The following is a 26,648-nucleotide window of genomic DNA, read 5'->3' on the forward strand; positions in this document are numbered from 1 at the left end:
CACTGGCTATAAACAAAGATGTGTTCATGAAGCCATCCAGATATACAAACACAGACACAATTTCACCCGAGAAGATGGGTACAAACTGAGCAATCATTGGAAGGATGTTATTAACCAGGTAAAGTCATAACTTGCTGTGATGCTTACATCCTACCTGCCGATGTTAGCAGTTACATGTATTTCTGCATTACCTTGTTAAATGTCTTTACATTAACAGGCTAAATGTCTCGCTAACATAGCCGCTGCTTCCCTTTTCCTCGATGTGGCGGTGGCTCTCGTTGTTTACAAGACTGAATGTGTCTCATTAACACAGCCGCTGCTGCGGGAGCCATTTCACATTGACATTCTAATCTGTAATCTCAACGTAGGCGTGTGGTTACATTAACACATTGACATGCTAATCTCTAGCAATACAGTGGCTTCTTCAGCACCGTAGTCGTGTGGTTACATTGACATGCTAATCTCTAATCTCACCGTAGTGGTGTGGTTACATTAACACATTGACATGCTAATCTCTAGCAATACAGTGGCTTCTTCAGCACCGTAGTCGTGTGGTTACATTGACATGCTAATCTCTAATCTCACCGTAGTGGTGTGGTTACATTAACACATTGACATGCTAACCTCTAATCTCTAGCAATACAATGGCCGAGCTATATTACTTGTAAATTCCATCTCTAGCCCTGCCCACTTACCCTTGGCTTGTACCCATCTCAAACCTTTAGAACCTCTTGCTGCAGCAGCTCTCCCGCTATATTTCTCCTGCCTCAGCAGTTCGCCTGCTGTATTTTTCACCTGAAGACGATTGCTTGTGTTGCGATCGAAATGTCGTGATTTTTTTTTCTATCTACGTGACTTTACCGAAAAACCCAAAGAGTAGGAGGGATAATCACGAGTATGGGCGCGTTATATAATAACCAACTACATTAGGGGCGTAACCGGGTTAAAGGTCAAGAGCAGGGTCAGCCGGGAAGCTTGGGGAACCTGCTCGAAGGTTCTAGAAGGAGGCGTGGCCGGAGGCGGGGCCTGGCCACGCCGGAGAGTATATAGGGGGGACGTGACCCAAGGTTCGGGGCTGTCGTGGGGTCCGGGTCCTGGCTGCCGTCACTGTCTTCGCCGTCATCTCTTCATCGTCCGGCCGCATGGCCGATCCTCTGCGCGGCTCCCATCGTCGTCGTTGCTATATTAGTCAGCCAGCTATAGAGTTAGACGCCGACGATGGGGCTGCGTAGATGGGTCAGCTATGCGTAGCCGTGTATATATAGAAATGTCGCCCAGTGATTGTGCCTGAAGTGTGAGAAATAAATAAGAAGCCCTCTACGCGCTGTGTCCCGCAAGTCGCTCGCTACGCGTACAAGGATGGCTCGTCGCCACCTCTCGCGTGCCGGGCGTGGGGGGCGCCAGCAGCACAAGGGAGTGGTGGCTCTCTACCACGGGGTTCCGGGGACTTATCGCTATCAACGCTTTACAACAGAACGGAGGCCTCTCCAGGGGATGCTAATATTTCGGCCGGTCTCATTTCGTACAGCATCATCCGTGTGATTTGCATCACAGGACGCTGTAATTTATGATAAAGGTTTTCGGGTTAGATCGCCTAAGTATAAATGTTGTGTCAAAACCCTCCACCACCCGACAGATACATTTAGCAAGGCATTTGTCACGTTAACAAAACGCCAATTAGTGACTACTTCAGCCCACCGGTGTGTCGGAGAGTAAATCCACAACATTTACAATTTGAGTACCGTGACGTTTTGCTGGTAATTACATCAACCAGCATCATCGGGCGATTTGCCAGAATAGTGAAGCCATCCACGGGCTTCCGCTCTTACATAGAGCAGCAGCAGGAGGGCGACGGCGGTTGCACAGATTTCTAACGGAGGCACGGCAACGCAGCCAGGACCGGACCTGTACATTGCCATATTTTGGCCAACTCCCTGAATAATGTTTATAACGTAGCGTGGGCAGAGCCACCTTCCTCACCAACCACACAGACCTTTGACCACCCACCACCACCACCAAATAAACCACCACCACTCACCTCGCCATGTCCCCCACAGCCGTCTCTCTTCTTCTACTGTCGCAGTTGCCGCTCCACCACGTCGACACGTGTGTGTGTGTCTGCGTCTCGCCGAGTGTGCCCTGGGAGAGGGAGGGAGACGTGCGTGATGCAGAGGGGGGGGGGGGTCTCCGAGTCGACGGATTTTTAACTCCCAACCACCACAACAACAACAACAAGACTGTTCAGGGGGTCGATCGGCAAATGCTTGCGGGCACCCCAGAAAGACAAAACCACACAAGGGACACACACAGTGGGGTAACATCATGCCCAGTTCACACTCACACACACAGTGGGGTAACATCATGCCCAGTTCACTTACACACACAGTGGGGTAACATCATGCCCAGTTCACACTCACACACACAGTGGGGTAACATCATGCCCAGTTCACTTACACACACAGTGGGGTAACATCATGCCCAGTTCACACTCACACACACAGTGGGGTAACATCATGCCCAGTTCACACTCACACACACAGTGGGGTAACATCATGCCCAGTTCACACTCACACACACAGTGGGGTAACATCATGCCCAGTTCACACTCACACACACAGTGGGGTAACATCATGCCCAGTTCACTTACACACACAGTGGGGTAACATCATGCCCAGTTCACACTCACACACACAGTGGGGTAACATCATGCCCAGTTCACACTCACACACACAGTGGGGTAACATCATGCCCAGTTCACACTCACACACACAGTGGGGTAACATCATGCCCAGTTCACACTCACACACACAGTGGGGTAACATCATGCCCAGTTCACACTCACACACACAGTGGGGTAACATCATGCCCAGTTCACACTCACACACACAGTGGGGTAACATCATGCCCAGTTCACACTCACACACATAGTGGGGTAACATCATGCCCAGTTCACACTCACACACACAGTGGGGTAACATCATGCCCAGTTCACTTACACACACAGTGGGGTAACATCATGCCCAGTTCACACTCACACACACAGTGGGGTAACATCATGCCCAGTTCACACTCACACACACAGTGGGGTAACATCATGCCCAGTTCACACTCACACACACAGTGGGGTAACATCATGCCCAGTTCACACTCACACACACAGTGGGGTAACATCATGCCCAGTTCACTCACACACACAGTGGGGTAACATCATGCCCAGTTCACACTCACACACACAGTGGGGTAACATCATGCCCAGTTCACACTCACACACACAGTGGGGTAACATCATGCCCAGTTCACACTCACACACACAGTGGGGTAACATCATGCCCAGTTCACACTCACACACACAGTGGGGTAACATCATGCCCAGTTCACACTCACACACACAGTGGGGTAACATCATGCCCAGTTCACACTCACACACACAGTGGGGTAACATCATGCCCAGTTCACACTCACACACATAGTGGGGTAACATCATGCCCAGTTCACACTCACACACACAGTGGGGTAACATCATGCCCAGTTCACACTCACACACACAGTGGGGTAACATCATGCCCAGTTCACACTCACACACACAGTGGGGTAACATCATGCCCAGTTCACACTCACACACACAGTGGGGTAACATCATGCCCAGTTCACTTACACACACAGTGGGGTAACATCATGCCCAGTTCACTCACAGTGGGGTAACATCATGCCCAGTTCACTCACAGTGGGGTAACATCATGCCCAGTTCACTCACAGTGGGGTAACATCATGCCCAGTTCACACTCACACAGTGGGGTAACATCATGCCCAGTTCACTCACACAGTGGGGTAACATCATGCCCAGTTCACTCACACACACAGTGGGGTAACATCATGCCCAGTTCACTCACAGTGGGGTAACATCATGCCCAGTTCACACTCACACAGTGGGGTAACATCATGCCCAGTTCACTCACAGTGGGGTAACATCATGCCCAGTTCACTCACAGTGGGGTAACATCATGCCCAGTTCACTCACAGTGGGGTAACATCATGCCCAGTTCACTCACAGTGGGGTAACATCATGCCCAGTTCACTCACAGTGGGGTAACATCATGCCCAGTTCACTCACACACACGGACAAAGTCCTCTTCTGTGCCTTACAAAATGAAATAATTGTCTACCCACGTGACTTTACCGAAAGAACCAAAGGGTATGGATTCCTGCAGTCAGCAACGCTTCAAATCAAGACTGAAGTAGCGAAGTGTTACACAGCAACAAATAATAGTACTACCAACACCCTCGAAGAGAAACACATATACATGTTCTTAGGTTTTTTCTGGTAAAGTCACGTAGAAAGTAAAATAAAATAAAAACAAAAATCACGACGTTTCGGAGGCAACACAAGTCTCCGTCATCAGGTGGGACCGTCACAGCCAGATTAGCTGTATCAAGTGAGGCCATGATTCAAGATGTAATCCCTTAAAAGCGAGTTGAGGGGGGATGGAGAGGGAGGGGGGAGCTCATCAGACTATGGTAGCCAATGAAAGGAACGTATCGGGAGGGAGGGGGGGCGAGGCCAAAAGGGTGGGCGATGGACGTGGAAGCGCTTGTGCGCAAGCGGCCAATCAGGGTCAGGATCGAACCCACGACCTCCTGTAGACCAGGCGAGGTAGTTAACATCTCCTAGTCACCGTGATGATGAGAGAGACACGCAAACTCCACATATACAGCAGGTATCGTCAGGGTCGGGATGGAACCCACGACCTCCTGTAGACCAGGCGAGGTAGTTAACATCTCCTAGTCACCGTGATGATGAGAGAGACACGCAAACTCCACATATACAGCAGGTATCGTCAGGGTCGGGATGGAACCCACGACCTCCTGTAGACCAGGCGAGGTAGTTAACATCTCCTAGTCACCGTGATGATGAGAGAGACACGCAAACTCCACATATACAGCAGGTATCGTCAGGGTCGGGATGGAACCCACGACCTCCTGTAGACCAGGCGAGGTAGTTAACATCTCCTAGTTACCGTGGCGCCCCAAAGACGAACCAAGGGCGACTTCCAACAATTATCCGATGATTGTTGCTGCTGCTGCGGATGAGAGATGATTGTGGCAGGGCCATACCGTCGTGTGACACCCACTCGGCTCCTCTCTCGGTAGCTAGACTGTGCCCGAGCCCAGCACTGGGACAAAGGTCACAGTGGGTTGTCCCCTGGGGGCATCGATGAGGGTGGGCGGCGCAGTTGTGGCCATCAAGTGACACGCGCACGGCGCGCACGTGACTCTCACTCATCACCATCACACCTCACTCACACACCATCACACACCACCATCACACACACTCACACACCACCACTCACACACCACCACTCACACACCACTCACACACACCACCATCACACACACACACTCACACACCACCACTCACACACCACCAATCACACACCACTCACACACACCACCATCACACACACTCACACACCACCACTCACACACCACCATCACACACACCATCACACGCCACTCACACAGAGGGGCACAGTTCGCCGTTTCTCGTGTGCCTCGACCCCGCTGTTGAAGAAGGCGGCGGAGACTTTCGCCGCCGGCGCTTCAGCAGCCCAGTGGTGGGGGGCCGTGCGTGGTGGGGGGCCGCGTGGTGGGGGGCCGCGTGGTGGGGGGGGCGCGTGGTGGGGGGCCGCGTGGTGGGGGGCCGTGCGTGGTGGGGGGCCGCGTGGTGGGGGGCCGTGCGTGGTGGGGGGCCGCGTGGTGGGGGGCCGCGTGGCCACAGCGGCCACGACTCGCGGCCCCTGCGGCTCTCGCGGGCTCCACTCCCCCAGCCGCAGTCCTCGCGGAGGGAGACGCGGCGCATTCCCCACCGCGTCCTCTCTGTGTTCTCGCGCTGAGGCGACAGGTCGCAGCGAATGAGACAGACGAGACAGCCCAGACAGCGTAGACAACGTAGACAGACGAGACAACGTGGACAGCACAATGCAGAGCAGGGGACACGCACCAGGCGGGGGGGGGCAGGGACGAGGGGGGGGCAGGGACGAGGGGGGGGGCAGGGTCGAGGGGGGGGCAGGGGAGGCGGGGGGGGCAGGGACGAGGGGGGGGGCAGGGACGAGGGGGGGGGCAGGGACGAGGGGGGGTGCTCACCAGTGAAGTGGCTGCGAGCGGTTTTGCACTTGAGTCTTGAGCTGAGTCAGCAAAGAGGCTCGCGGTTCACCGCGGTCCCTCACAGACCCTCACACGAGGCGGCTGGCGGGGCGGGGGTGCCACTTAGGGGTCGCGGTGAACTGTCTCGGGTGTCTCAGGCGGCGTTTGTGGTTGTTGTTGTGGTGTCACGTGGCTGCGCTTTGGGTTCGCTCGACGATATTGACAACAACAACAAATTCGCCTTTGTTTATTCCCTTGTGGTGGTGGTGTCGCCGCGACGATGATGTCTTCTTATATTTATGAATCATGCATGTCAATGTCATTTATATGCAGACATTAAGGCCCCCCCCCCTGACCGGCTCACGACTTCACTGGATACCCAGAGACGGTGAATTCCTGCAGCCACGAAAGCTTTCAGTGAAGATTCATTCATTTATGTTTCGGCCTTGTCATGGCACTTTGTAGGATGAACGTTGAACTGCTCTGTAGTAATGACGAGGGCTTGACAGCTCTGGCACTACCACCACTGTCACCACCACCACACTGTCACCACCACCACTGTCACCACCACCACTGTCACCACCATCACCACCACTGTCACCACCACCACACTGTCACCACCACCACCACTGTCACCACCACCACTGTCACCACCATCACCACCACTGTCATCACCACCACACTGTCACCACCGTCACCACCACCACTATTACCACCACCACACTGTCACCATCACCACCACTGTCACCACCACCACTGTCACCACCACTGTCACCGCCACTCCGCTGGTGTCTCCTCTTGCTGCCACCCCTCGTGGTGTTGTGGTCTGTGCCCTCCTGGTGTTGGTGTTGTGGTCTGTGCCCTCGTGGTGTTGGTGTTGTGGTCTGTGCCCTCGTGGTGTTGGTGTTGTGGTCTGTGCCCTCGTGGTGTTGGTGTTGTCGTCTGTGCCCTCGTGCGATGGGATCGCGCCGCGTGCCGCAGATTCGCGGCATTCGTTTGAAACGCCGCCTACCCTCGCTTCAGAGATGTATTCAAGAATGTCTATTGGTTACATGTTTTGTTTATCATACAAACTAAAAAATGATCACGTTTTTTCCCGTAAGCCCTTTTAGTTTTCGTAGGCCCTAGGCGAGTGCCCACTGCTGTGGACAACACGGCCCCGGTGAGTGGGTGAGTGGGCATACGAAGAATGGCCCCTGAAGTTCACACCGAGACCCATCGACTTGCAGAGACTCATCCAGAGATCTGTAGATTCACATACAGAATCATACACCCACAGCAACCCATACAGAGATCGATAGTTTAACATACAGAATCATACACTCACAGCGATCCATACAGAGATCGATAGTTTAACATACAGAATCACAGCAACCCACACTGGCATCTATAGATTTACATACAGAATCATACACTCACAGCGACCCATACAGAGATCGATAGTTTAACATACAGAATCACACAGAGACCCATACAGAGATCGATAGTTTAACATACAGAATCACACTCACAGAGACCCATACAGAGATCATTAGATTCACAGAGACCCATCGACTCAGGCAGATATCTGTATGAAGGAGGCATCATCAAAGCAATACACATTGCTACTCCTGACACAATTATCTGGCTCAACCACTTCAACATAGAATTACTTTGTAATGTTCGCATTCTGGCGTTCTCTGGTCTAACACTGGTGCTGGTGGTGGTGAGGCAAGCACATAAAGAAGGTTGTCTCTGGTGTAGGCCAATCCGTTTCAAAGACAACGTATTATCATCAGAGCATTTCTGTTTGTAAGTTTTGCCAAATGTACGTGTGGTTAATACAGACTTGATGATACCAAGAAAAATGTTTCTCTATTTGGTGCTTGACATCTTAACGCCTCCTGTTTTATTGCCAGAAAGGGTATAAAAGCTATTATTAGTATTCTTCCATAATTGTTTAATACACAAAAACATGTCCCACAGATAACAACATTACAGTTGTTGCCACAACATCAGCCACACCAAGAAGGCGAACACCAACGAAAGATCGGCAAGTGCAATTTCTCAAAAGTCGAATACTCATCGGATTTTTGTTCATCTCGCTGATAATTCGCAACAACTTGAAGCACTCAGGCCCCGGGCGGGTTCCCACGCTCGGTGGTCAGCAGCAGCTGTGGCCCCGGTGGACACGCAGATTGTGGAGGAGCCATCGTGACCTTAACACGCAGCAGCAGGAGGCTTTGGCGACCAATATCCATAATAGAGGGGGGTGGGGGGGGTTGGGGGCGGGGACCATAGTCACGGAGCAAACGGCGATGTGAAAAACATTTAACCAAATGATCATGACGCTGATGAGGTGGCACACCGCACCCGATTGTTTGGTCTGCATTTGAAACTGTGGTGATGTCAGGGATGACGTTGGGTTATGCGGTAGCTGTGGTGTGAAGTGTCACGGTGGTTGTGGTGGCTACGTGGTTGCGGCGGATACAACGGTGGTTGTGGTATCGGTCGTGATGTCGGTCGTGGTGTTGGTCGCGATGTCGGGAGTGATGTTGGTAGTGGTGTCGGTTGTGATGTTGGTCGCAATGTCGGGAGTGATGTTGGAAGTGGTGTCGGTTGTGATGTCGGGAGTGATGTTGGTAGTGGTGTCGGTCGCGATGTCGGGAGTGATGTTGGTAGTGGTGTTGGTAGTGGTGTCAGTTGTGATGTCGGTCGTTGTATCGACTGTGACGTCGGTGGTGACGTCGGTGGTGACGTCGGTCGCGGTGTCGGTGGTGGCGCTGCTGGTGGGGTTTGGCTTGGGCCGCCTCTTTGAAGGCACGAGCCCCCCGTGTTTGACCTGAAGATTCGGGTTCAATCCCCGCACCTGTTCATGCAGCTCCTCAAAATCAGCGTTCACATGGATTGCCTAAACAAACACACAGAGACAAAGATTACCCGGTGGCGTTAGCAAACTGTTGGGGTTAAGTGCGGTTTAGTGAGCACCCATGAAGGCCGGTACACGGTGCCAATAGCGCTGTTCACACGTGAGCGGTCACATGTGACGTGGCCTGGTGGTCGCGCGTTCGCCACTCGCTGTCGAGGTTCACTCGTACCAGAGAGACTAAAGAACAACGACCCTGAGCGCACCCACATCAAGCGGGACATCAAACCGCATCGAGCGTCCGCGGCGCAATGAGGAGGCACCGCTGCTCTTCACCGACAGTCGCTGCAAGCACGATGTTTTTTACATTCACAAACGACCAATTCACAGGATCCATGGGGCCGTGGAGAAAACAACCCGACGCTCGGAGCCGGTGGCTCACCGTGAAGTCCAGCCTCTCGAGCGCACACGATGAGTTCTTGGCGGCCGTGAGGACCGCAAAGCAGCCAGCTGACTGCATGGGGTTCCTGCCCATCTGTGGAAGGAGGACACGAGCATGAGGCACGGGAGGCATGGAGGTACAAACACAGGGATATGTGGACACGAGCACACAAGGGGAGACAGGATCTTTGGGGTCACGGAGACGCAAGCACACGGGGTCATGGGGTACTGGGATCACATGCACAGGAAGACGCAGGCTCATGAGGACACGGCAACACAAAGACACGGATATAATAAAACCACTATTGTGATCAGGGTGTTGTGATGAGATAGCTGAGCGTTGTGTATGTATGTGGTCATGTGCTGCGATGAGGTGTGAGATGAGATGAGTCGAGTGATGAGGTGTGTGGCGAGGTGTGTGATGAGTTGAGTGATGAGGTGTGTGATGAGTTGAGTGATGAGTTGAGTGATGATGTGTGTGGCGAGGTGTGTGATCAGGTGTGTGGCGAGGTGTGTGATGAGTTGAGTGATGAGGTGTGTGATGAGTTGAGTGATGAGTTGAGTGATGATGTGTGTGGCGAGGTGTGTGTGTCTAGGTGATGCGATGAGCGACGAGGAGAGTGACGGTCTCACGGAGAGAGTCCGCAGGGTGGAGTTGAGCTGCAGGCACTTGGCGAGGAGCACTGCGCCCTCGGGGTTGATGCGATTGTTACTGGAGATGGGGGGGGGGGGAGATGGAGGGGTTGGGAGGGAAGGTTGGATGAGGGGTGGGGGACACACATCAGATGTCAGCAGCGGTGGAGACACGAGGAGGAGCCGTGTCCGTGCCGCCGTGTCGGCGTCGTGTCACCTGACGTTGAGCTCCTCGAGGACGTCGTTGGTCTTGAGCGCTGCCCCCAGTGCCGAGGCTCCCTCCTTGCCCAGGCCGTTGCTCGACACGTCGAGCACACGCAGCACCACGTTAGCCTGGACACACACAAAGACAGACATCTCCCGTGTAGCCTCAACACACTGTTAGGGCGAGTGCTGTTAACGAATAGCACCTTTTAAGGCCGGCACGGCACACGAAGAGGTGGTGTGGCCAGCGCCACGCCCGGCCGCCTTTGTCTCCCCATTGGTGAAGTTTACACACCGCTACACCAGGTACTCATATGTGGCTGAATCGACCTAGAGGAGGCCCAGGACCGGTTTAGATAAACGTCACTTATGTTTGCCATGAGCGTGTATCTAGGTGTGTATCTGGTTGTGTATCTGGTTGTGTGTCTGGTTGTGTATCTGGTTGTGTATCTGGTTGTGTATCTGGTTGTGTGTCTGGTTGTGTATCTGGTTGTGTATCTGGTTGTGTGTCTGGTTGTGTATCTGGTTGTGTGTCTGGTTGTGTATCTGGTTGTGTATCTGGTCGTGTATCTGGTCGTGTATCTGGTTGTGTATTTGGTCGTGTATCTGGTTGTGTAATTGGTTGTGTATATGTGCCACTCGTAGCTGTACTCACGGAGAGCCCCTTGGCCAAGGCAACCGCACTTGGCCCTCGGATCTCGTTCCAGCTCAAGTTGAGCTCCTTCAGGCCGGAGCTCTCGCTGAGCAGCAGTTGCAACCAATCACCTGTCAGACAACGTCTCACGTGACCCCTGTGCCTACTCAGATATTGACACAATCTGTGAAAACGGGCTTTAGAGCTCATAGGATTTCTCTGGTATAAGTAAAAATTCTGATTCAATGTCAGGTGACACATCGATACTGCTACAATGTCTCCTGTACCCCCCATGATTCTAGGATGTCCCCCCCGTGTCTTTGTGTGTCCCCGCGTGTCCCCGCGTAGGGGAAGGTAGATACCTGAGCCGCGCCCCAGCTGGTTGTGAGCGAGGCTGAGCGAGCAGAGCGTGTGGTTGGTGGCAAGGGCTGTGGCAAGGGCGGCCCCCGTGGAGTCGCCCACGCGGTTCCCGTCCAGCACGAGGCGCGTCAGCGTCGCGTTCTCCAGCAGCACGGGCGCCAGGGCCGTGCCTCCCGCGTCGCCCAGAGCATTGTCCCGCACGTCCAGGTCTACCGCCGGTGCCCGGTGTTGACGGCAAAGTAAAACAATATGACAAAACACAGTTTTGTCTATGATGACCGTGGCATTGCCCTTGTCGGCTGAGAGGATTTTATAATTTTTATTTGTATTCACTTTATTCTTATTTTTCTATCTACGTGACTTTACCGAAAAAACCAATGGATAAGACAAAACATCTCCTTCCTGTATCTGTCCCATCAGATAAAGTGTCTTATTGACACATCCCGTTGGCAACACGGCCTTCTGGGAGTGCATCATTTCAGCGGCGTTGGTTCAACGCAAAGTCCTCGGCGGGATCAGACTTGCCGCTGAAGTTCCAAATGTTTACAGGCAAGGGCCCTCCTTGTTAGACGGCAATCATGGTTCTTCATTGACATGCGTTACCTTCAATATATCATCCGCATCTCTCCACGTTACCCATCGTAACACGTTGCCCCTGGTTATCCTGCACGCCCAGCCTCGAATGTGACCCCGCCTAGCACAGTTGCTAACACCCCGGGCCATGGTGGCCACCCTTTCCCACTGTGGACCAAACAAGGACGAATTTTTCCCATTTGGCCCACTCCCCCTATAGAAACCCCGTGCTAAGGTTCAGCACGGCAATGATAACGGTACCAGATATTGGCACAAACCGATTCCCGCCACCCGAACCCAGATTTCAAATTTGCCGGACCTGGCGGCGACCCTGGGCCCACGCTCACTCTGTACGGACACGTTCTCTCTCAGCATGTCCGCCAGGTACACGCCCCCCATCGCTCCCGCACAGTTGTCCCGGAGGTCCAGGCTTGTCAGCGATGTGTTGCTGACGAGCGACAGGCACACGGCGTGGACGCCCTGCGCGGAGCGACAGGCGTGACACAACGCGATGACGTGACAGGTCGCAACAAACGCACGGGTGGCGCGGTGACGCGACGGACCAGGTGATGTCTGTGACGGGCCAAGGAAGTGGTGCCGATGGGTGAGGCCGGTATGCAATGGGCGAGGTGATGTCACAGTGGGCAAGGGGGTGGCATGATGGGTGAGGAGGTGGCATGATGGGTGAGGCCGGTATGCAATGGGCGACGTGATATCACAGTGGGCAAGGGGGTGGCATGATGGGCGAGGTGATGTCACAGTGGGCAAGGGGGTGGCATGATGGGTGAGGGGGTGGCATGATGGGTGAGGGGTGGCATGATGGGTGAGGAGGGTCATGATGGGTGAGGGGGGGTGTCACGTGGGGCCGTCTCGCCTGGGGCCCCAGGCCGTGGTGCGCGAGGCTGAGCTGCGCCTCGTGCATGTGCCGCGAGAAGAACGAGACGGGCACGAGACGCAGCTGGCGGCACGCCTCCTCGTACTGCGCTCGCGCCCTGTGCACGCCCAGCGCACCGGGGCCACCCACTGCAACAACGTCCACAACAATGTCCACAACAATGTCGACAGCAACATTAATCGGGGTGCCCCGGTGGCGCGATGTTATCTCCCTCGCCTGGTATGAACAGAGGTCGTGGGCTTCATCCCGACCCTGACGCCTGCTGTATATTTGGAGTTTGTGTGTTCTCTTCGTGGTCGTGTGGATTTGTATCCGGATCCTCCGGTTATTGCCTCCATATTTAGAAACATTTTTGGAGTATTTGGCTGCTATAAAATTCCACGCGATAAGCCACTTCGTTCAGCTATCATTTGTGGCCAGCTTCTGAAAAATAATTATAGAGCTCAGTGGGGCCTTACCTAGTAAAATCAAACAGTTTAATAATATCAGCATCATCAATGTCATAGCTAAGTGCTCGTTCATAGAACTGAACGACGCTGTCAGTGAAAATGTACCGCCAGTGGCTCTGTGTTGTGTGCACACACACACGCACAAAGACCCCCCGTATAGCTTTAACAGACTGTTGGGGCAAGTGCTGTTATCGAGTAGCAACTATGAAGGCTGGAACGGCACACGAGGGGGTGGGTGGCCGGCACCACGCCCGGCCGCCTTTGTCTCCCCAGTGGCGATATTTACACACTGCACCAGGTACTCATTTGGTGCTGAGTAGACCTAGTGGAGGCCCAGAACCGGTTCGGATAATCTTCACTGATATTGGCCGTGAGCGGGAATCGAACCCGGGTCGCCGGGTTCGTAGCGCAACGTGCTGACCACTCCACTACCGCTCCCCACACACACAGACACACACACACACAGACACACACACACAACAGCGGTGACGTCACCACGACGCTTGTGCCAGGCCATGTGCACGTTGAGGCCACGTGAAGTGTCGAATGCCCGCTGGCAGGAGGTCACGGGGCAGACCCAGCAGGTGCCACGGGTCGACTGACTGAGACGACCGAGATGACTGGCTGATGCACCACCTGTGCCCCCTACTGTGCCAACTTGCTGTGCTTTAGCCACCCGGCGCTCCGCTCGTTGTTGTGAGCGTCGCGCCTCCGCCCTCCGTTGTTGCTGGAGGGCGACTGCCTCCAACTCTCCAGTAGCGTCCTTCACGAGCCTTCTCCACTGAGGCCGCCGATCTTGACACCGGTTTGTTTACCATTCATCAGCAAGTCCACTCAGCTCTAAATCTGCGCACACACACAGCACGTGCTCGCACCTTCACCCTCCAGGTCGGTGTCCCAGCCCTCATCCCCCTCAGCTCCATCGCCCGCATCGTGAGCGATCGTCCTCCCCTCGGTGCCCTCGCTCTCCCCACCATCCTCACGCGCTCCTCCTCCTCCTCCACCATCGGGGCGCTCCGAACCGTGGAAGCCGGCACTGCGGCTCACCTCCTGCACCACCACCAACAACAACCACCACCACCACCCAGGCAGAGCCACAGTCACCTACATCAACCACCAACAACAACCACCACCCAGGCAGAGCCACAGTCACCTACATCAACCACCAACAACAACCACCACCACCCAGGCAGAGCCACAGTCACCTACATCAACCACCAACAACAACCACCACCCAGGCAGAGCCACAGTCACCTACATCAACCACCAACAACCACCACCACCCAGGCAGAGTCACGGTCACCTACATCAACCACCACCAACAACCACCACCACCCAGGCAGATCCACAGTCACCTACATCAACCACCAACAACAACCACCACCCAGGCAGAGCCACAGTCACCTACATCAACCACCACCAACAACAACCACCACCACCCAGGCAGAGTCACGGTCACCTACATCAACCACCACCAACAACCACCACCACCACCACCCAGGCAGATCCACAGTCACCTACATCAACCACCAACAACAACCACCACCACCCAGGCAGAGCCACAGTCACCTACATCAACCACCAACAACAACAACCACCACTACCCAGGCAGAGTCACGGTCACCTACATCAACCACCAACAACAACCACCACCACCCAGGCAGAGCCACAGTCACCTACATCAACCACCAACAACAACAACCACCCAGGCAGATCCACAGTAACCTACATCAACCACCAACAACAACAACCACCACCACCAAGGCAGAGTCACGGTCACCTACATCAACCACCAACAACAACAACCACCACTACCAAGGCAGAGTCACGGTCACCTACATCAACCACCAACAACAACAACCACCACCACCCAGGCAGAGCCACAGTCACCTACATCAACCACCAACAACAACAACCACCACCACCAAGGCAGAGTCACGGTCACCTACATCAACCACCACCAACAACCACCACCACCACCCAGGCAGACACACAGACACCTACATCAACCACCACCAACAACCACCACCACCCAGGCAGATCCACAGTCACCTACATCAACCACCACCAACAACCACCACCACCACCCAGGCAGACACACAGACACCTACATCAACCACCACCAACAACCACCACCACCACCCAGGCAGATCCACAGTCACCTACATCAACCACCAACAACAACCACCACCACCCAGGCAGAGCCACAGTCACCTACATCAACCACCAACAACCACCACCACCCAGGCAGAGCCACAGTCACCTACATCAACCACCAACAACCACCACCACCCAGGCAGATCCACAGTCACCTACATCAACCACCAACAACAACCACCACCCAGGCAGAGCCACAGTCACCTACATCAACCACCAACAACCACCACCACCCAGGCAGAGTCACGGTCACCTACATCAACCACCACCAACAACCACCACCACCCAGGCAGATCCACAGTCACCTACATCAACCACCAACAACAACCACCACCACCACCCAGGCAGAGTCACGGTCACCTACATCAACCACCACCAACAACCACCACCACCACCACCCAGGCAGAGCCACAGTCACCTACATCAACCACCAACAACAACAACCACCACTACCCAGGCAGAGTCACGGTCACCTACATCAACCACCAACAACAACCACCACCACCCAGGCAGAGCCACAGTCACCTACATCACCAACAACAACAACCACCACCACCAAGGCAGAGTCACGGTCACCTACATCAACCACCAACAACCACCACCACCCAGGCAGATCCACAGTCACCTACATCAACCACCAACAACAACAACCACCACCACCCAGGCAGAGCCACAGTCACCTACATCAACCACCAACAACAACAACCACCACCACCACCAAGGCAGAGTCACGGTCACCTACATCAACCACCACCAACAACCACCACCCAGGCAGACACACAGACACCTACATCAACCACCACCAACAACCACCACCACCCAGGCAGATCCACAGTCACCTACATCAACCACCACCAACAACCACCACCACCACCCAGGCAGAGCCACAGTCACCTACATCAACCACCAACAACAACAACCACCACCACCAAGGCAGAGTCACGGTCACCTACATCAACCACCACCAACAACCACCACCACCACCCAGGCAGACACACAGACACCTACATCAACCACCACCAACAACCACCACCACCCAGGCAGATCCACAGTCACCTACATCAACCACCACCAACAACCACCACCACCACCCAGGCAGACACACAGACACCTACATCAACCACCACCAACAACCACCACCACCACCCAGGCAGACCCACAGTCACCTACATCAACCACCAACATCAACCACCAACAACAACCACCACCAACCCAGGCAGAGCCACAGCTACATCAACCACCACCACACAACCTACACACTTCCACAAGACAAAGATCCCCCGTATAGCCTGTAACAGACTGTTGGGGCAAGTGCTGTTAGCGAGTAGCACCTATGAAGGCCAAAACGGCACGAGTGGGGTGGGTGGCCATCAACACGCCCGACCGCCTTTGTCTCCCTCGTGGCGATGTTTACACAGGCCGAGTCGACCTAGGTGTGTGTAGATGGTGTGTACACGTGGCGTGTGTGTGTGTGGTGTGTACACGTGGTATGTGTGGTGTGTGTGTGTGTACACGTGGTGTGTGTACACATGGTGTGTGTGGTGTGTGTGTACACGTGATGTATGTGTGGAGTGTGTGGTGTGTGTAGATAATGTGTACACGTGGTGTGTGTCTGTGTGTGTCTGTCTGTGTGTGTGTCTGTGCGTGTAGATGGTGTGTGCACGTGGTGTGTGTGTGTGTGATGTGTACACGTGGTGTGTGTGTGGTGTGTGTAGATGGTGTGTACACGTGGTGTGTGTATACCTGGTGTGTGTGTGGTGTGTACACGTAAGGTGTGTATACGTGGTGTGTGTGGTGTACACGTGGTGTGTGTACACGTGGTGTGTGTGGTGTATACACGTGGCGTGTGTGTCTGTGTGTGTGTCTGTGTGTGTGTCTGTGTGTGTGTCTGTATGTGTGTCTGTGTGTGTGTCTGTGTGTGTGTCTGTGTGTGTGTCTGTGTGTGTGTGTCTGTGTGTGTCTGTGTGTGTCTGTGTGTCTGTGTGTGTGTGTCTGTGTGTGTCTGTGTGTCTGTGTGTGTGTGTTGTACTCCGTACGCGATCGCTGACGCCGCCGCGGCTGTGTGGGTGGCCAGGCCGACTCGGGTGCGAAACCTCGTCCATGCCGAGCGGTCGTCCCACCCTCCCCGAGACTCTCACCCGAGTCTCAGTGTCACCCCCCAAGTCTCTCACCCCCCAAGTCTCTCACCCCCCAAGTGTCACCCCCGTGTCTCAGTGTCACCCCCCAAGTCTCTCACCCCCCAAGTCTCAGTGTCACCCCCCGTGTGTGGCTCTGAAGAAGCGTCTCGGCCTCGCCACGCGTCGCCATGGAGACGGCGCGCGCCTCTCCTCTGCAGCCACAAGGCGGCGCTACACACCGTCTGTTACCATGGCAACTTAAACTCGACATACACTAAGGCAGGGGTCGGCAACCTACGGCTCCGGAGCCGCATGCGGCTCTGTACGGGCTGCTTCTTGACGATATGTACGTATGTACATAGATGCATTGCGGCTCTTGAAATACTGAATTTTGTACCGAATTGGAAAGAAATGGCTCTTCTTGTTATTTTGGTTGCCGACCCCTGCTCTAAGGGGTAACCAGTAGCTACTACACATGTGTAGCTACTACACATGTGTAGTAGCTACTACTACTACTACACATGTAGTAGTAGTAGCTACTACTACTAGTAGTATCCAGAGGTGTGGACTCGAGTCATGTGACTTGGACTCGAGTCAGACTCGAGTCATGAATTTGATGACTTGCGACTCGACTTGGACTTGCATAACAATGACTTTGTCCCACCTATGAGATGTGGACTCGAGTCATGTGACTTGGACTCGAGTCAGACTCGAGTCATGAATTTGATGACTTGCGACTCGACTTGGACTTGCATAACAATGACTTTGTCCCACCTCTGGTAGTATCTACTACACGTGTAGCAGCTACTTTTGCTACGAGGATAATCCGGCACTGGTTCAGGCCCATACATCCACCACCCCTCCTCTCAAGATCCCGAAGGTCCGGTCATGGTGCAAAGTCTTCTCCGTGTCCCAGCAGCGGCTGCTCGTGACCCGTCCACCAGGTGGGGCTGCTGTGGTCAGTGACCTCTTGATGGTGTCCTCATTGAGGAAAACCTTAACAATGATGTTGGCCTTCATGGAGGGCTTTTAGGTCAGATCGAGTAAATATATAATTGTGTCGTTACACCCGCCACCATCCGACACAGCCAACTAGTAAGGGTTGTCACGTAAACATAACGTGCCAATTAGTTACTAGTACAGCACTGGTGTGTAGTGTAGTGTATAGTAGTGTGTAGTGTATAGTGTCGTGTACAGTGTATAGTAGTGTGTAGTGTAGTGTCGTGTATAGTGTAGTGTATAGTAGTGTGTAGTGTATAGTGTAGTGTATAGTGTAGTATACTAGTACAGCCACGCTGGTGTGTTGGAGAGCCAAGCCACAACATTTACAATCTGAGTACGACGTTTCGCCAGTAACTACAACTAGCTTCATCAGGCGACAGCCAGATTTGTTGAGAAGTCCAACTGTTTCGTTCCAGACACGGAGACACATGGACACACAAGTCCACGTGTCTGTATTGTGTCTCTCAAATTTAGCAATCTCTGGAAGAACGTAATCAACCGGGTAGGGTGTTGACTGTTGTGTTAGCAGACTGTGTTGTATTGCATTACATTTCTAAGTTTGTTTTCTCATTCATTCTGTCAAAACCAGTGGAGTTTTCCTTGTATTGAATTGATGCTGCTGAAATGATGTGCTTCCAAGAGGCTATGGGACAAGTAGTAAGGGTAATACATATTTTTATATTAACAGATATGAAGAGGCATGTGATGTTTTTGCTATGACTTCAAACTTCTGCCAGGGCACCGTTCAGACAAAGCAACTCCCATCAATTGGTGGGTGTCCTTTTCATCCAGCCGAGGTTACGATTGCGCTTCAGCAGCGTAGTTGCTACTCTCATCCTGCGCCTTTAGAAAAAAATAGCCTTAAAGTACAAAAAAAACACTCTGCAACCATGAGATACTTACATTGGCATTCATTTAAAAAAAATTTTTTATTGCTTTTGCAAAACAATTGTACACGTTCCGACCGAGTGCAAATTATCGTGTTATACAAGTTCCCGTGTACAATTAAAATGTACAGCGCATGCTACTGAAATTACTTTAAGCTTGCTTGCCTAGAAAAGCCTTGCTCAGTTTCAAGACGTTTCTGGATCTCGCCACATTTTCACAGTCAGAGGCGACAATTTCTGCAATGTAATTAACTTGCGAGTACATCGTCAACTTTGGATTAGGATAGCGGCAAAACAAGGGCCTACTCTTCTTCGAATTAATTTAAATGTTCTATGGTCCCTTCAGTAAAGTCACGTAGATAGAAAAAAATAAGTGAACAAATATCACGACGTTTCCATCGCAACACAAGCGGCCGTCATCAGGCAAAGGGAGTCGGCCTCTAAAGGCAAACTGTTTAAGCTGTTTATAAAGGTTTGGGAATGGGCATAGACAAAGTGCATCAACAGCACCAGGAGCACGGGCGGTGCACGAGTGCCAATGCAGCAGCAAAAAAATCCCTGCACCCCGCTCCACACACCACACTGCTGACGGTGGAGGTTGATTGACAAGAAAACACAAGTCATGACCCCAAGTGGCTGATCACATCTTTCCAATGATTGCAGAGTGGAAACCTTCCTCTAGGTTGAATTTGTCTGTGTATATATGGATGGCTTCATGAACGAATCTTTGATAGCCAGTAGGCTTGCAAAGTACCATCGTCTTAGAGAAATCAATTTCGTGAGCCAGCCGCATTAAAATAATGATCAGCCATGGCAGAAGTATTGGTCCTACCGTGTTTCAAATCTGCTTGACACGGAGACAATTTCAACCGAGAGGAAGGTTTCGACTCGGCAATCATTGGAAAGAGGTCATCAGCCACTTAGGATCATAATTTGTGTTTTCTTGTCAATCAACCGCCACCTTCAGCAGTGTGGCGTGTGGAGCGGGGTGCAGGGATTATTGCTGCTGCATTGGCATCTCGTGCACCACCGCCCATGCTCCTGGTGCTGCGGACGCAGCTGGGCTACGCCTTTATCAACAGTTTGCCTTTAGAGGCCGACTGCTTTGCCTGATGACGACTGCTTGTGTTGCGATCGAAATGTCGTGATATTTTTATTCACTTTTTTTTCTATCTACGTGACTTTACCGAAAGAACCATAGAATATTAATTCCTGCAGTCAAGAAAGTTAAGTTAAAATTAAATGTACACAAAGTACCGTGTGAAGCAGCGTCGTACTATTTTGGTTCACGCACACACCCGGGGGCAAAGACCCCGGGGCCAGCCCAGGACACGCTGGCGGTTGGCCTGGGAATGCCCCAGGAAGAGTTAGAATCTGTGTATAGTAGTGCAGTGTATAGTAGAGTATAGTAGTGTAGTGTATAGTAGTGGAGTGTATAATAGTGTTGTGTATAGTAGTGTAGCGTCTAGTAGTAATTTAGAGTGTAGTAGTGTGTAGGTGTGTATAGCAGTGTATTTTGCAATGTGTAGTAGTATAGTGAATAGTAGTGTATAGTGTAGTAGTGCTAGTCTGTCGAAAGGGAGACCCGGACCACCACTACCCAACATTCTGCCACCACTACCCTCGCCAGGTCAAGCGGACTGATTAACGAACACACCGTAGCATTAACCAGGGTGGCCTGCCCAAGTAAACTACAAACCTCTGACATAAGTGGCCATGTCATGCCACTCCACGACAATTACACGCAGTGACACACCCAGAATTCATCCGTGCTGCTGCAGAGGATGGAGTCTTGTTGTATTCAGGGACTTCTAAATGTAACCCCTCGAGCCTTGCAAGACACCATTGCTTACACACATTAATAAGATGATAACAGATATGAATAATGCTGATTGATTACATATTTAATGCCATGTTAATTAATGAAATGTTTGTCCTGACTTGTGCCACCCTTCATATGCAAATATATTATAACTATTAGGTTAGGGCAGGCAGAAGGTAGTGGCACACACTGGTGGACTCGTAGCAGCAGGGTTGTTCTCCGTCATCCTCTGCAGAGACATCCTTCTGTGCTGGCCCAGTGGAAAGCCAAGCGGACCGCATCACCGCCGCCGCACTGCTCCTGTGCTGGCAACACAAACAAGGGGACAGAACCGTGACAAAGTTGCTGAGAACAGGCACCAAAGCAAAGCTGTCAAAACCCATACAGTTTACCCGTATTCTTGTACAGGGAAACTGAGTTTTCAGGTCCATGCAGCGTATAGCCGTTTCAATACGGGCAAAACAAACGTCTGTCTCTTTGTAGGATGAACGCTGAGATTTCTAAAGGGCACGGGGTGACCAATCAGGTCTGAATTGGTCTGTAATAAGGTAGGGCACTGGTATGGGGTTCACAGGTATGCCCAAGGCCAGTTCATAGAAAGGTCGGGTTAATGTACGTGCTTAATTGCAGCGGTTATTTGACAAACATGCCAAGGGCAAAAACAAACTGCGGAAGTAGAATTCAAATTTCTATGATTATTGTAGTTGTGTAGCCGTCGTCTGCTGCTGGGGAGGGGGGCTCCGGCTCAGAGTCTCACAGCGAGAAGTCAGAGTTCAACGCAGCTGCGCCCGGCGCCCGGGGCGGTGGAGCCCACGGACTCGGCGCATCGGTATTAGCATGGATGCTCATCACGGCCGGACTCGCCGCCACCACGGTGGATAGGCGACCTGCGAGATGGTGCCCCCGCCCCCACTTCATACTCACGAACTCCCCGATGAGATGTTAGCCACCTCGCCTGGTATACAGGACGTCAAGGTTCAATCCTGACCCTGACCGCCTGCTGCTGTATATTTGGAGTTTGCATTGTTTCTCCCCGTGGTCGCGTGGATTTTTATCCGGCTCCTCTAGTTTTTTCCCCTTCACATTTAGAAAAAACGTCACGCTTCTGAGAGTATTTGTCTGCAATAAATGTCCACACGACAAGCCACTCTCAATGGTCAGGTCGCCTCTGAAACAGCGCTGACAAACGACTCACTCGTGGGTGCCGTTGTCGTCACAGCAGAGGCTGCGACTGCCCTTGGGAAGCGTGGCTGCTACTCTCACGCTGCACCATTCAAAAACATGTTTCACCTTCAAGCACCACAATAACCACTCTGCAACTATGAGATACTTACGTTTGCATTAATATTTTTTTAAATTCTTTTTGCAAAAAATGTGTCCACTTTCGTGCAAATTATCGTGTTATACAAGTTCCCGTGTACAATTAAAATGTACAGCACACTCACTTACCCCACACTCCCAACCACATTCACTACCTAGACTCCTGCCACACACAATTCACTCACCCCACACTCTCAACCACATTCACTACCTAGACTCCTGCCACACACAATTCACTCACCCCACACTCCTAACCACATTCACTACCTAGACTGCTGCCACACACAACTCACTCACCCCACACTCCCAACCACATTTACTACCTAGACTCCTGCCACACACAATTCACTCACCCCACACTCCCAACCACATTCACTACCTAGACTCCTGCCACACACAATTCACTCACCCCACACCTTCCCACCACTCAATCGCCACACACGAGCGCCGATGTTGACAAACCGTGTCAGGTACGAAACTAATTTCAGGACGTGCCCGCTTAGGGGAGACGGCCAGGATTGTTTAAAATATTCGCAAGTTGTAGGTCGTGAGCGGGATATCGAACTCGGCTGGCCGGGTTCATAGCGCAGCGCGCTCACCACGAGACTACAACACCACCACCACCACACCACACCACCACGCAACGTGCCGATCTCACCTTCGCTCACCACCGTCTCCTCCGCGTGCACTTGGGGGGCTTCACTCACCGCGGCATGAGCCCCCCAACACCCAAGTGAGAAAGAAGAACGAACTCCACGATTAGAGGCGTGGTGGGGGTGGGTGGAGGTGGGGTTGAACATCAGCAGAGAAATGACAAAGTGGATTGAGAGAGTGAATTAAACGAACGCGTGGCTCTGTGAGAACGAGCGAAAATGACGAGGCAGAGTCGAAACTCGACTGCAACGGTGGACAACAACTTGAAGGCACGACCCGTCAACCCCTAACCAGTGCCACCTCCCTACCTGACTACACACCAACTCGGACCTTATTGGTCACCGCCGTGCCCTTATACATTTCAACGTTCATCCTACAAAGTGCCATCACAAACAAATAAGACGCCGTTGTTGGACAGTAAATCCACAGCATTGACAATCCGAGTGAATGTTGTGCTGCGCTGGTAACGAATTGGCACGTTCCGATTACGTGACAAACCTCACTAATTGGCTGTGTTGGGTGGTGGCGGGTTTAACGACACATTTATATTTACGCGATCTAACCCAAATTAACATATACCATGGATATTGGTCGCGAAAACCATACTACCACGCGTTAAACTACCACGCGTTAAACCACCACGCGTTAAACCACCACGCGTTAAACTACCGCGCGTTAAACTACCACGCGTTAAACTACCACGCGTTAAACCACCACGCGTTAAACCACCACGCGTTAAACTACCACGCGTTAAACTACCACGCGTTAAACTACCACGCGTTAAACTACCACGCGTTAAACTACCACGCGTTAAACCACCACGCGTTAAACCACCACGCGTTAAACTACCACGCGTTAAACCACCACGCGTTAAACTACCACGCGTTAAACTACCACGCGTTAAACTACCACGCGTTAAACTACCACGCGTTAAACTACCACGCGTTAAACTACCACGCGTTAAACTACCGCGCGTTAAACTACCGCGCGTTAAACTACCGCGCGTTAAACTACCGCGCGTTAAACTACCGCGCGTTAAACTACCGCGCGTTAAACTACCGCGCGTTAAACTACCGCGCGTTAAACTACCGCGCGTTAAACTACCACGCGTTAAACTACCGCGCGTTAAACTACCGCGCGTTAAACTACCGCGCGTTAAACTACCGCGCGTTAAACTACCACGCGTTAAACTACCGCGCGTTAAACTACCACGCGTTAAACTACCGCGCGTTAAACTACCACGCGTTAAACTACCGCGCGTTAAACTACCGCGCGTTAAACTACCACGCGTTAAACTACCGCGCGTTAAACTAAACTACCACGCGTTAAACTACCACGCGTTAAACTACCACGCGTTAAACTACCACGCGTTAAACTACCACGCGTTAAACTACCACGCGTTAAACTACCACGCGTTAAACTACCGCGCGTTAAACTACCGCGCGTTAAACTACCGCGCGTTAAACTACCGCGCGTTAAACTACCACGCGTTAAACTACCGCGCGTTAAACTACCGCGCGTTAAACTACCGCGCGTTAAACTACCACGCGTTAAACTACCACGCGTTAAACTACCACGCGTTAAACTACCACGCGTTAAACCACCACGCGTTAAACTACCACGCGTTAAACTACCACGCGTTAAACTACCACGCGTTAAACTACCACGCGTTAAACTACCACGCGTTAAACTACCGCGCGTTAAACTACCACGCGTTAAACTACCACGCGTTAAACTACCGCGCGTTAAACTACCGCGCGTTAAACTACCACGCGTTAAACTACCGCGCGTTAAACTACCGCGCGTTAAACTACCGCGCGTTAAACTACCGCGCGTTAAACTACCACGCGTTAAACTACCACGCGTTAAACTACCGCGCGTTAAACTACCACGCGTTAAACTACCACGCGTTAAACTACCGCGCGTTAAACTAAACTACCACGCGTTAAACTACCACGCGTTAAACTACCGCGCGTTAAACTACCACGCGTTAAACTACCGCGCGTTAAACTAAACTACCACGCGTTAAACTACCACGCGTTAAATTACCACGCGTTAAACTACCACGCGTTAAACTACCACGCGTTAAACTACCACGCGTTAAACTACCACGCGTTAAACTACCACGCGTTAAACTACCACGCGTTAAACTACCACGCGTTAAACTACCACGCGTTAAACTACCACGCGATAAACTACCACGCGTTAAACTACCGCGCGTTAAACTACCGCGCGTTAAACTACCGCGCGTTAAACTACCGCGCGTTAAACTACCACGCGTTAAACTACCGCGCGTTAAACTACCGCGCGTTAAACTACCGCGCGTTAAACTACCGCGCGTTAAACTACCACGCGTTAAACTACCACGCGTTAAACTACCGCGCGTTAAACTACCACGCGTTAAACTACCACGCGTTAAACTACCACGCGTTAAACTACCGCGCGTTAAACTAAACTACCACGCGTTAAACTACCACGCGTTAAACTACCGCGCGTTAAACTAAACTACCACGCGTTAAACTACCACGCGTTAAACTACCACGCGTTAAACTACCACGCGTTAAACTACCACGCGTTAAACTACCACGCGTTAAACTACCACGCGTTAAACTACCACGCGTTAAACTACCACGCGTTAAACTACCACGCGTTAAACTACCACGCGTTAAACTACCGCGCGTTAAACTACCACGCGTTAAACTACCGCGCGTTAAACTACCGCGCGTTAAACTACCGCGCGTTAAACTACCGCGCGTTAAACTACCACGCGTTAAACTACCGCGCGTTAAACTACCGCGCGTTAAACTACCGCGCGTTAAACTACCGCGCGTTAAACTACCACGCGTTAAACTACCGCGCGTTAAACTACCGCGCGTTAAACTACCACGCGTTAAACTACCACGCGTTAAACTACCGCGCGTTAAACTACCGCGCGTTAAACTACCACGCGTTAAACTACCGCGCGTTAAACTACCGCGCGTTAAACTACCGCGCGTTAAACTACCACGCGTTAAACTACCGCGCGTTAAACTACCACGCGTTAAACTACCGCGCGTTAAACTACCGCGCGTTAAACTACCACGCGTTAAACTACCGCGCGTTAAACTACCACGCGTTAAACTACCGCGCGTTAAACTACCACGCGTTAAACTACCACGCGTTAAACTACCGCGCGTTAAACTACCACGCGTTAAACTACCACGCGTTAAACTACCGCGCGTTAAACTACCACGCGTTAAACTACCACGCGTTAAACTACCGCGCGTTAAACTACCGCGCGTTAAACTACCACGCGTTAAACTACCGCGCGTTAAACTACCACGCGTTAAACTACCGCGCGTTAAACTACCGCGCGTTAAACTACCGCGCGTTAAACTACCGCGCGTTAAACTACCGCGCGTTAAACTACCGCGCGTTAAACTACCACGCGTTAAACTACCACGCGTTAAACTACCGCGCGTTAAACCACCACGCGTTAAACTACCACGCGTTAAACTACCACGCGTTAAACTAC

At 52.2% G+C, this 26,648-nt stretch overlaps 2 protein-coding genes, 1 long non-coding RNA gene and 1 other non-coding gene across 7 annotated transcripts in view; 1 reads left to right on the top strand and 3 right to left on the bottom strand.

Moving 5' to 3' along the window:
- Window positions 1-6,497, bottom strand: part of LOC144945656 (thiamine transporter 1-like) — a 20,787-nt gene extending 14,290 nt beyond the window's left edge. For 2 of the 4 annotated variants that reach the window (XM_078874221.1, XM_078874217.1), the window contains exons 1-2: window positions 5,517-5,633; window positions 2,039-2,139 (exon numbers count right to left, since the gene is read on the bottom strand). In XM_078874221.1, coding sequence (XP_078730347.1) covers window positions 2,039-2,046 — 8 coding nt within the window. In that variant the 5' untranslated portion in view covers window positions 2,047-2,139; window positions 5,517-5,633. Of the gene's footprint in view, window positions 1-2,038; window positions 2,140-5,015; window positions 5,176-5,516; window positions 5,634-6,141 lie in introns of those variants that run through there. The other 2 variants (XM_078874219.1, XM_078874220.1) reach the window with 2 other exon arrangements.
- LOC144945658 (uncharacterized) lies at window positions 5,489-11,379 on the top strand. Its single transcript, XR_013639702.1, has 3 exons — window positions 5,489-5,612; window positions 9,377-9,564; window positions 11,247-11,379. It is a non-coding gene; the product is annotated as an uncharacterized LOC144945658 (long non-coding RNA).
- LRRC74B (leucine rich repeat containing 74B) lies at window positions 8,591-17,500 on the bottom strand. The gene is made up of 10 exons (XM_078874222.1): window positions 17,369-17,500; window positions 14,051-14,225; window positions 12,706-12,854; window positions 12,179-12,311; window positions 11,261-11,467; window positions 10,920-11,029; window positions 10,278-10,393; window positions 10,061-10,139; window positions 9,429-9,521; window positions 8,591-9,031 (listed from the first exon to the last, which is right to left on the bottom strand). The coding sequence occupies exons 1-10, from the start codon at window positions 17,432-17,434 to the stop codon at window positions 8,591-8,593; spliced, it is 1,569 nt and encodes a 522-aa protein (XP_078730348.1). The 5' UTR covers window positions 17,435-17,500.
- A 4,400-nt stretch (window positions 17,501-21,900) lies between these two features.
- Window positions 21,901-22,017, bottom strand: LOC144945745 (small nucleolar RNA U6-53/MBII-28). The gene has a single exon (XR_013639720.1). It is a non-coding gene; the product is annotated as a small nucleolar RNA U6-53/MBII-28 (small nucleolar RNA).
- Window positions 22,018-26,648: the final 4,631 nt, after the last annotated feature.

The sequence above is a fragment of the Lampetra fluviatilis genome, chromosome 38 (assembly GCF_964198595.1).
Source record: "Lampetra fluviatilis chromosome 38, kcLamFluv1.1, whole genome shotgun sequence".
Lineage (NCBI taxonomy): Eukaryota > Metazoa > Chordata > Hyperoartia > Petromyzontiformes > Petromyzontidae > Lampetra > Lampetra fluviatilis.

What these genes read in the sequence shown, in the direction of transcription:
- LRRC74B (XM_078874222.1), bottom strand. Translation starts at nt 17,434, where the DNA reads ATGGACGAGGTTTCGCACCCGAGTCGGCCTGGCCACCCACACAGCCGC. An exon ending in CCAGCTGGGGCGCGGCTCAG is followed by an intron (nt 11,030 to 11,260) that starts GTATCTACCTTC and finishes GTTGTCTGACAG; the next exon opens with GTGATTGGTTGCAACTGCTG. An exon ending in TCGAGAGGCTGGACTTCACG is followed by an intron (nt 9,032 to 9,428) that starts GTGAGCCACCGG and finishes GTGTTTGTTTAG; the next exon opens with GCAATCCATGTGAACGCTGA.